The 11,289-nt window shown below is 51.1% G+C and overlaps 2 protein-coding genes across 2 annotated transcripts; both read left to right on the forward strand.

Moving 5' to 3' along the window:
* Positions 1-1,309: 1,309 nt before the first annotated feature.
* VOLCADRAFT_91557 (uncharacterized protein) lies at positions 1,310-5,976 on the forward strand (the record flags this gene model as incomplete). Its single annotated transcript, XM_002950952.1, has 7 exons — positions 1,310-1,396; positions 1,590-1,604; positions 2,224-2,233; positions 2,605-2,745; positions 3,794-3,950; positions 4,667-4,806; positions 5,774-5,976. The coding sequence occupies 7 exons, from the start codon at positions 1,310-1,312 to the stop codon at positions 5,974-5,976; spliced, it is 753 nt and encodes a 250-aa protein (XP_002950998.1).
* Positions 5,977-7,248: 1,272 nt separating this feature from the next.
* VOLCADRAFT_91558 (uncharacterized protein) lies at positions 7,249-10,518 on the forward strand (the record flags this gene model as incomplete). Its single annotated transcript, XM_002950953.1, has 5 exons — positions 7,249-7,307; positions 7,920-8,059; positions 9,326-9,460; positions 9,943-10,129; positions 10,389-10,518. 5 exons carry the CDS (start codon positions 7,249-7,251, stop codon positions 10,516-10,518), a joined length of 651 nt encoding a protein of 216 aa, XP_002950999.1.
* Between the last annotated feature and the right edge of the window lie 771 nt (positions 10,519-11,289).

Consider the following 11,289-nt stretch of genomic DNA (forward strand, 5'->3'; position numbering starts at 1 on the left):
CTCAGGAAGAGATTCTAAAAAAGCGAGAAAACCATTGTCGTACACACAGGAGTACGGCTTCGGTTTCTACAACGGCGAAACCTCTTGCGCTCCATCCGTCCTCCAGATTACTAAGCCTTCATGTCTATTTCTATCGTATCGTATTTAACCTGATTCAGTGCGGCTGTCCTCAAAAAAGATTGCAGAACCATTTTTTGCAGAACCCCCGCTGGGGGTTTCCCTAGGCATAGTCTGGAACCATGCGGGTTAGGTGCGTGTGGGTAGGGCCAGGTAGGGGAACGCCATCCACCGCGAGCTGCTACATCGCCTCCTTGCTTCTTCTCATTCTCCCATCCTCATCTCCTCGGGCCATGAGCGGGGCATGAATCGCCGTGAAAAGGTTGATCTCCAACGGTGGCGGAGCCGACATGTCCGGAGTTTCTGTGCATATCACAGACACATTTCATAGATGCACAATTGGATAGGAATGGATGCCTGTGTGCAAGATACATAGGAAGCACCAGACAATAGCGACTTTTGGTTGGGAGCGGTTTGGGTGGCAGGGGCGGGCGGCGAATAATGGCGTGCTGCCGGCGTTTACAACCCGAAATCCCCGGTATCTTCAGTTACTTTTGTAAATTTATTGCAATTATGATAACACGTCTGTATTGCCCTGCCACCGCCGGAGCTTGGCGTGTGTTGGGTGCGTCCTGTGTGTAAGGACGGTTAGGAAACTCTGCTATGGCTTTGAGTCTGCTGCTGAAATGTCGTCGTTCCTGGCTGATCCGCCCCTCCTGAGAGAGGAGTTGTTTTCTATCCCCGGCCGCTTGTATTGTTACCAAAAGTTGAGACATTAGAGTAGGCATTTCGGGGTGCCCAGATCGACGCGTGCCGAGGGCATTTCAGGAGTAAAATGTTTTTTAACCTTCCATAACGCAAGACAAAGCGTAAACTTGTCGTTTTGCGTTTGCTATTTTCAAGTTATTAAGCGCCAAGATACTGGCGTAGCAACACGCGTGCACGTGGCCAAGTAATTCACAGGTCGGCGAAAGTGCGGTGTTCAGCCCGCGTGCTCCGAAGCTGCTTTCGGACGCTGCCCGGCAGGAAATGAAGAGGTCAGAGGGCTGTGGCAGGAAAGACGACGACGTGTATAATTAAAGCCTTAATGGACATGATGTGGCTGTGAGATGGTTGCCTCGTTTTGGGAAAGGACAGCTTTAAAACTACAAATTCGACGCCAGCCCGTTCAGGTCCCACCCGGGATCGGCCGTTTGCTTGGTCGGTACTGTAGGGGGTACTGCATGCGATGCTCTCAGACGCGCATTTATCTATGGTCTTTTGCCAGGAAAAGCTGCACATGCGAAACATTGCAATAAACTACAGCAGCCGCTGCAAAGTGTGCGTCGTAAGAGATAAGGTAGGAAAGGAGTTCACCTGAAGAGCTCGTAACAAACGCAGTAAGCACTGTCAAGGTTTGAGCTAAGGTTATAATATATACTTTGATTTCTTTGCCTTGCCAAGCATGGTGGGCGGCAAGATCGCCAGCTGCTGGTCCGCCCTACGTTGGGTGGCACTGGCCGTGGGGGCCGTATGCGTCTCTGCGCGCTCAGGTGTTCGTCCCGATGGTGAGCTTTGATTGCGCCGAAGATGTAACCGAAGCCGCACTCAAGTTCACCTTGCCCTTTTTTTAACCTGACCTTCCGTCACGAAGTCTCCAGTGCAACTTATTTATTTATTTTATCCAACTTATTAATAGATTTTAAATAATTTGATAATGGTTCTAGTTTGGTTATTACTTTCGCTTGGAACCCCCGAGTGTTCCGGAACTTGTTCTGCTGAACTGGATTAAGTTTCGCAAACTAGAAGCGAGCGGAACAAGACAAGAATGACGATAGCAGATTGCAGGATTCATCCAGCGAGGTGGAGGCTCAGCAGCACAAACCATATATCCTTCGGGTTTAGCCCTCTGCGGTTGGCGGTTGGCTGTAATCGCCCGCGAGGCTTTTGGATCGCCCGCTTACTGCACCCCACCCCGTTACGTAGCGCTGTGGCAAAGTAAAACTGCCAGCCCGTATGTACGTATGTATGTATGTATGTATGTATGTATGTGTGGGTCGTCCACTACTCAAATTAACTCGCTTTCGTGTCCACCTCCCTACAGACTACTACTATTACGGCCCTGTTACTCCGAACCAACCTCCGAGTCCGCCACCACCGTCCCCACCACCACCCTTGCCTTCTCAGGCGTTCATAGGTGAGTCAAATACCCGCACTCCTCACCTCCCCCCCACCTCCCCCTCACCTCCCCCTCGCCTCCCCCTCACCTCCCCCTCGCCTCCCCCTCACCTCCCCCTCACCTCCCCCCACCTCCCCCTCACCTCCCCCTCACCTCCCCCTCACCTCCCCCTCACCTCTCCCTCACCCCTCTCTCACCCCTCCCTCGTCAATGCGTACGTAGCTAAACCTCGTCCGTGTCGCCATCATGCATGTCTGCACAGCTGCCGCCCTCAACCACCATTCCTACAGAACCCCAATAATACTTTTTCATCCTGCCTCCGGCCTCCTGGGGCCCCATGCGCCCCACGCCGCTGCTGGCTACATCTGCTGGCTACGCCACCTCCACAGACGGCCAATACATCCGCACGGGCACAGCGCGGGGTAACTGCCTTTCTCTGCAACCTAATGTGAGCCTTTGGCAGAATGAACTGGTGCAACAGCCGTGTAACGGCAAGGACAAGCTACAGAGGTTTGCCTTCATGCATATCGGTAAGCTGTGTCTTTTTGTGTGTATATGTTATTATTTTATTTTATGTGCGCGTGTGTGTATATATTATGCATATAGAAGTATAGGGAGGTTGATCGAGACCTCGGGTCGAAAATCCTTCCGATGGTGGAAGGTCCCTAGTCGATGGACGGTGGTGACCTGGGACAAAGTTGACTTGTGAGCTGACCAGGAATGGAATTGAGCCGCCGTCGATCCGGCAGATTCCGTGGGATGCCGGTGGTGGGTGCGGAACCTGAGCGATCCACTGAGAAGTTGACTAGGGTGACTGGATGAGGGTGCCCCGAAATACCGGGGAAGGCGGGGTTTCGCCGGGTAGCGGCCACGGGTGAAGATATGGACCCCCCTATCCCACACATCATATAAGTATATTCACACACGTGCGCAAACAAGCATACGTAGAAGCATAAAGCTCCCTTATATAAATTTGTAGGTATGGTGTATACACATGAGCTTTGCTCCTGCTTGCTTGCCTGAGGGCACACCCGCATGGCTGCTTGCCTGAGGGCACACCCGCATGGCTGCTTGCCTGAGGGCACACCCGCATGGCTGCTTGCCTGAGGGCACACCCGCATGGCTGCTTGCCTGAGGGCACACCCGCATGGCTGCTTGCCTGAGGGCACACCCGCATGGCTGCTTGCCTGAGGGCACACCCGCATGGCTGCTTGCCTGAGGGCACACCCGCATGGCTGCTTGCCTGAGGGCACACCCGCATGGCTGCTTGCCTGAGGGCACACCCGCATGGCTGCTTGCCTGAGGGCACACCCGCATGGCTGCTTGCCTGAGGGCACACCCGCATGGCTGCTTGCCTGAGGGCACACCCGCATGGCTGCTTGCCTGCTTGCCTGCTTGCCTGCCTGATCTGAAAAATACATGGAACGCACTCCATGGGATGTATGCTGCGGGAAGTTGGGTCTGGATTCCTAGCCTTGGTGCCCTGGCCCTGTCTGTTTATCTGCCTGCCCGTCTGCCTGTTTGTCTGTTTGCTTGCCTTTCTGTCTGACGCCTGCTGGTCTGTATGTATGTGTGCAGCTGGGGGTACCTTCCGAATCAGCCCGAGCTGGAAAAGGGATGTATGTCTGGCAGCGGGCGATATTGAATGGGGCGGCGCTCGCCTGGTGCTGCAACCTTGCTCTGGAGGGGTAAGCATCTCGCAGGAATTCTTCTTTCACCCGCTCACAGGCCGATGGTACGTGCGTGTGCGTGTGCGTACGAGATTGCGTGTGTACACATGTGTGCGAGACTGCAAGTCAATGTGTTCAAAATGTTGATTTAGAAGTGATGAGCCCGACTTTATACATTCGCGATCGCGGCGCTGTAGTAGCAACTGTGCCTTTGTGTAAAAACCCATTAACCTCTCCACACCTGCCCCCTTAACACACACCTTTATAGTTAATGCTGAAGCGATCATTATCATATATTATTATTATTATTATTATTGTTTGTATTGTTGTTATTATTATTGTTATTGTTGCTGTTGCTATTATTATTGTTATTATTATTATTATTTATTAATTATTATTATCGTTATTACTATTACTATGATGATGATGATGGTGGCATGTCATTGTTGTTATGAATACGTATTTAATGGTATACTATTAAATTATCATATTGTTGTTGTAGCTTGCCGCCGAAAAGGCCTCTCGGGGATACTGGAAACGCGCTCTTGCGCCTATAAGTATTGATGGTGTGCCGTAATGTACGACTGTAGTATCCTGGGTATCACAGGATCTGTCATCCGCCGATCGGTTCTTTTCTGCAAAAGGCGTGATGCAACAACGACATATACTACACAAACGCACACACATTCACACATACATACAAACGTACAGAAATGCATACGTAAGCAATACACACTCAAAAAAATGCATCTCCTCCAGATTACGAACCCAATGCATGTAGGTGGATGATCGGGGGACGTTACCGTCCTGGTGACTGCTTGAATGTGGTCGACGGGTCGCCCGATGCCGGCAAGCTTGTGCGGCTCTACAGCTGCAGCGGAAACAGTGCACAACGCTTTATCCTGCCAAAATTCAAGCCGGGTACGCATGCGTGCCACCGTACCTATATACGTATATAATACATATATATGTATTATATACGTATATATATACGTATATATATATATATATATATATATATATATATATATATAAGTTACCTCATATTTTTTGGGGCGGGGCCCCAGCGCGAAGCGCCCAGGGGGGCCCCGACCTGTAGGATTGCCCATGTCTGTGTGTGTGTGTGTGTGTGTGTGTGTGTGTGTGTGTGTGTGTGTGTGTGTGTGTGTGTGTGTGTGTGTGTGTGTGTGTGTGTGTTCGTGTGTGTCTGTTCGTGTGTGTGTAACGGACCAAACATAATATCTCGCCCGGCTGAACCGCGTTATAGGTACTATACAGCATTCTCTATTGCAAGGTATGTCGCATGTAGCCAACAAAAATCGTATGAGCACAAACAAGTTTGGCTGCCTCAATTGACCGAGGCCAAAGTCACATCAACGCCTCTCGCGCTAAATTTCATCCCGAAAGCTGCCGCGTATCTCATAATGGAATTCTGAGATGACGGCGTATGATAACTCGAACACCCAGCTTGTGTTACCATTTGCCGGCATGAGCAATCCGACTTGCCACCAGCAGGCCAACAAATTTGCTTTCATTTCTATATGAAATACACAAGCTGCTTGTTTGTACATTTACTTTGGCCAATGCACGGGGCCTCCGAAGAGTTGCGGTGTGCCCCAATGAAGCCCGCGGCTGTGGGGCGGATTGCTGAGGTTGCTGGCGCTTCGGGGATAAACATCACAGACAGCACCGAACTTCGCTCAGCTTGCGTTACCAATTTGCCCGCACGGGCGTTCCGACTTGCGGTCTGCCGCACTGTCCATGCGGCATGCACCCGGTATAGATGCGATTCGCGTGGAGCCCGCAGGCGGCGCTGACGATTCCGCCGGTGCAAGCTTAGCTCCCACACCATCAGTACTGCTGCAACAAAGCACATCTCCCACCGCAGTGACACTACCCATCAATTGTCACACGTGCCGTGCTAGCTACCGGCCTGTACGGATGCAGGGGGGGCCCGCCCTTTTTCCGGCTTCGAGGAAGCCGACACCCGACTTGTTGAATTTTTTGATAAACGTTACTTCATATTGTTTAAAGGACTGGGTATTCAGTATTAAGTGCATCGGGTGCAGCTTATCAGTGACATGGTGCTAAGTGATTTACGAAGCTTAAGTGGCCTCTTAAGGATATGCTGTTACCAGGTAACTATGAAGGATATATGAAGTGGGTAAGATGATATTAAGAAGGTATACACCTTGATATAATAAGTGGCGGTGTTTCACGAATGTATGTATGTATGTATAATTATATATGTAATTAAATAAATACATATATATGCATATAATGTAGTATAATGTATATATGTGCGCTTGCCTTACCGGACCCTCTGCACGATTGTGAAACGAAAGCGTGAAGCAATTACGGGTGCGTTCGCACGCGCCGTCGACGGTGGTCAGTTCTTGGCCGAGTGCGGACGCCTATCTGGGTTATGACCCAGATGTCCACGGATCACGAATGCTCAGCTGATGATGAGGTGCGAGTTGCTTTCCTGCTGGCTGGCTGGCTGGCTGGCTGGCTGGCTGGCTGGCCAGCAGCACTGGCGCGTGCTCCTTCTGCTGCCGGTCCCCGAACACACTTTATCGCTCCCGTCGTCGCATCCCCAAGTGCACATACATATCGACGGTTATTAGCATACCTACATTATTACCTCCCAATACGTCCTGCTGCACGTGCATGGCATCCGGCGGATGAATTTGACGTCGTTTATGGGTACGGCTGTCGTACCTGCCGTACACTGCAGAGCTGGAGATGCCTAAGCAAGTCATCTTGACCAGCGTTGCTGACAATAAGTGCGTTTGGCCAAATACGACCACCGGTCGCGGCAGCGGCACCTTGGTGCAGTACGACTGCAATGCCAACGAGCCAACCTTGGGATCCAACAGATTCATTTTCTTTGAAAGGGGTAGGTTTCAGATGGCTGGGGGCCAGGGTGGCGAAGTGGGGAAGCAACGGCGGCTGGAAAACAAAACAAAACAATTATGTTTTGCCGGGAGCTCCTACAGCCTTCACCGTGCGTCTCGGCCTGATAATGCATGTTTTTGCCTGCTTTGAACTTTCTGAGATATCTATATCACTCAACAGCTCTCCAATTTTCGACATCTTATCGGAGACACTGCTAAACACCCCTAAACCTAAATAATTCAAAAACCTGTGGTTGGAAAACGGCAGATACCAGGTACTCCGTCTACCGCCCGCTCGCCTGTCCCGAGATCGTTTTTATGACCTCCGCTGTACAGATGAGTGTGTCTGTGCATTGTTGAGTATATAGGTGGCGGCTTCTATCGCATTGCCAGCAGCTCCAATGTTCGTTTGTGCGTTACTGTCGGCGGGAGGACCCCCAGCACCTGGGGTACCTCCATCAGCTTGATGGACTGCGTGTACGACAGCGCCAGCCAAGAGTTTATGCTCTCGACCCTGGATAACGGGTGAGTGGCTGTGTGTGTTCGTGCGTATGTATGTATGTATGTGCGCATATGTGTGTGTTGTTACATATTTTGCCGGGCCTGGCGCTGGCCAGGGGCTGCTGCCCAGCTGCCCTAAAACGAACAAGACCGCCGAGTCAGCACTCTTCCCCCCCCCGGGAAAGGGTGGGGGCGTGAGGGGCCACTGTCCCTTCTCCTGCTCGACCGAGGGCACGCGACCCGGTGTCTCATTACCTGATGTAATCAACGGTGTAAAAGCGCGCGGTGGCTGCGAAGGCCCTGTATGTGTATGCGTATGCGCACATCCGCAGTTGGAGTGCGCTCCGTTTTTTAGGGGTCTACGCAAGCGCTGCTAGCATTGTCACAAGATAGATCAAATCACCATTGTCGCTAATTCAGTTTTCTATTCTATGTATACATATAAAGATATGAAATGCATGCAACGAATACCGTTCATCCCAGCAGCAGATAAGAATAATACCGTACCTATCTTATACCGTACATTCGCCCCATGTCCGTGCCGTCACTGGGAGTCTCAAGCAGCGGAACATTCAGCTGCCCGCCGTCCTCTTTTGATAACTTGCTTTCCCGCGCTTTTCCTTGCCCTCTGACCAGATGGGCCTTGCGGCCCAAGTACGACACGAGCCTCTGCCTGGACGTCCAATGGTCTGGCGCAGCCGACGGCACTCCGATTCAAGTTTGGGAATGCAACAGAACTCCTGCGCAGAAGTTCCTGATACCGGCCTTCCGGCCAGGTACGACACGTAGTTGCGCTCGTATAATACGATGGACATGCATCATCAATCCATACAAATAAATATGTACGTATGGTACGGATCTATCTGGCATGTGTTTGTGTGTACGTGTATGCGTCGCTGTGTGTGTGTGTGTGTGTCTGTGCATGTGTGTGTGTGTGTGTGTGTGTGTGTGTGTGTGTGTGTGTCTGTGCATGTGTGTGTGTGTGTGTGTGTTGCATTTTCTGGACTTGCGCTTTACTCTCCAAAGGTGTAGCTAGCATGCGGGTGTAATCTACCTTGCTATTATCGCTCGTAAACCCAGCGAGTAATCCACCACATACATCAAAATCTAAGCTCCCCCAAAAGCAAAACAGCTTGCGCGCCCAACCGCATGAGAGATCCCCCTCAACGTCGGGAGGACCTCCTGCGGTAGAGCCGTGTGCGCAAGGGACACCGACTGGCGGTAAGGGTAACTCCCCTATTCCGACAAAAAAACGACAACACCTTCGCCGCAATGAGGGAGAACGAATAGCGAGGGAGCTCAGCAAACAGCAGCGTGAACGGGGTCGTGCAGTTCCCCTACTCCGTTCGGCGTTTTATCATGAACATTACCGGGAACTTCGCCAAAGGATATAGGATCAATCATCCCCCGAAACAACCCCCGAAAAAAAAGACCACCCGCAAGGTTGCTACGGTCACACAGCGCATGGTGGTTGGCGACAGAGCTTCAGCACCTTGGACGTCCGGTCCGTCCCCCCGATCTCACCGACAGCATGCACACGTGTACGGCAACCTGGAAAACCGGAGTGTTAAATGCTCCAGCTGAGACCGCAAGCCAGAGAAGAGGAAGGGCCCACTAGCACAAGGGACCACTGCAAACAGATGGATAGAAGTGACCTGCCGGTTGCATATGTTGATATGATATCTGTTGGAGTCATCTTCGGGGATATCTGCGCCTCAAATAACGGAGAAGCCTTGCAACGTTTGGGTTCTTCCTGCTCGACATGCTGTATGCTGTGCGGTGTAGGTTCCGTACTGCATTTTATCCTTCCGTCTTTTCTTAGGTGCCTTCTTCCTTTAGTGAGTTTGCGTGCCTGCATCATGTCACTAAGATTGAGGAACGAGCAAGTGGGGGACTTGGGCCGTCGTTTAGTTCCGCCTTCTGGTCGTCGTCTGCCTTCCCTTATTTTGTACTCTAGTCATCCCCTCCTGCTAACAGGCAGCGGAGCAGTTCTCGTTTAATTTTACAGCCCTTTGCGTTTGTGTGGTCTTACTGCTATGCAGTCTTTCAGAAGGTGTTACATTATGAGCCATGGCCAATCAGTGGGAATGTGTGCATCGATTCGCAAAGCGGGAGTCTGCTTCACGGGGCTGGCTGCAGCAGCAGCTCCCCAAGCCAACAATTTATATTTGCACGAGGTGAGTTCAATGGAGTATGGCCTGAATGGCTCATGAGCTGCGGAGTTATCGATCATTTATATAGTTATGACTAGTCTACAGTTCGTGCCTTGGTAGCTGGTGATGTATCCCGTAGGGATCGTCCGTATTATTTAATATGTGTACCAAGGCAGGATCTGTAGATGTTGAGATTTTTATTAGACACGATGTATGACGTGATGCCAGCATAGATAGATTAGTTAGGTTTTGCGTACATGCAGACAGACAGACGGACAGGCAGACAAACACATATAACAACTACATATACGCGCTAAGCGCGTCCACCGACAGCTGGTGAGGCCTTTTCAGCGAGGCCAGCTACTACAGCGTAACTGAAGCTTACACGACTACATTCGCTCGCCCACAGACGCGCATACATATGGATTTCTTAGGCGTATCTCTCTGAGAGATGCGCTCCTTTGCATTTTCGTTCCCGTACGCTCCCGCGCCTGCTGGGCCTGCAGAGGGAATTGATGGCACCTACCGCATTCTTAGTGGCCAGGACTGGAGTCAATGCTGGACAATTCCCGTGGTCCCCTCCTTGCCGGACTGGGACCCCGAGCCGTTGGCATACCCGGTCACTTTAACGCCTTGTAGCTTCGACATTTTCAGTCAGGGGTTCATCATTCACGAGGAAGTTCCTCGTTTTGGGTAAGTGGGAGCGTGTGCGTGTGGGTGTGTATGTATGTTTGTTTGTTAGGATTCTTGGGAAGTTTTGCATGACGTTGCAGTAAAACACACACACATACATCTCTATACATACTGAATTTATTTACACACAAAAAGCAAACGCTCCCTCGCACACAAGCGCACGCACTAACTTGCTACATTATCGTACCTAACACGCCCATGTAACAGTGCACAGTGTCCGCTTCCATGCAATGAAATTTGTTCTTCCTCCCGTCTGTAGAGCCTGGATTCTGGAGGCGAGAGGGGCCCGCGGCAAATGCGCGGATGTTGTCCAGGGAACAGTCGTCATCACTCCTTGCGACTACAGCGTAACGCAGCATTTCAATTTGCCAGGCTTTTCACTGTCCTAATGGCGAGTGTGCTGCGGGTCTGCGAGACAACGGTATGTGACCACGTGTTGGATCGGCATATGAAGGTGCCTCACTAGGGAGGGCAGCGGCGCAATGATTTTATGTATGTGACACCAACAACAAATGTTGCAAAGACGTGTGGACGTCTGAGTCAGCACTGCTGGCAATGTGCAAGAAGGAGCTAGCCCCGGACCCCGTGGACCGTTTCGTCTGGTACCGGGCCCGGCATGAGATAGAGATATCTCGATCGATATCTCTATCGAAAATCGCGGGATGTATATGTGGGCCTATCTTACATGCAAACCCGTACGTGCCGTATATGGAGCCATTATGAATGCTCGGCCATCGTTTCCAGTGCTGTTGAGTCCTGCTGCTGCTGCTGCCGCTACCCCCCCCAATGAGACTTGAAGAGGGGCGGGATAGCCGGAGGACTAGCTACTTCGCTAGCTAGCTATCCAAAATATGCGCGCCCGGGGATACGTTTGCTAGGATTGGCCTTAATGAGGTAGGTGGATGTAGATGGCGCATGGCTTTGCGGTTTCCTCTGCTTCGTCCATGCATGCCTCTGTGTGCATGTGCGTGTACATGACTTTGAGAACGAATAATACAAAAAACTGTTATTATAACGAAAACAATGTATTGGACATCAAGCGTTCTTCCATGCTAAAGAAAGATCGACCGATGACGAATCGAAAAAAATCTGTTCTTAGATTTTTTTGTGTTGAAGCCCTATAGATGCGCGCGAGCGCAAATCGGCCTTGGTGCCGATGG

Source organism: Volvox carteri, assembly GCF_000143455.1.
Source record: "Volvox carteri f. nagariensis unplaced genomic scaffold VOLCAscaffold_21, whole genome shotgun sequence".
Lineage (NCBI taxonomy): Eukaryota > Viridiplantae > Chlorophyta > Chlorophyceae > Chlamydomonadales > Volvocaceae > Volvox > Volvox carteri.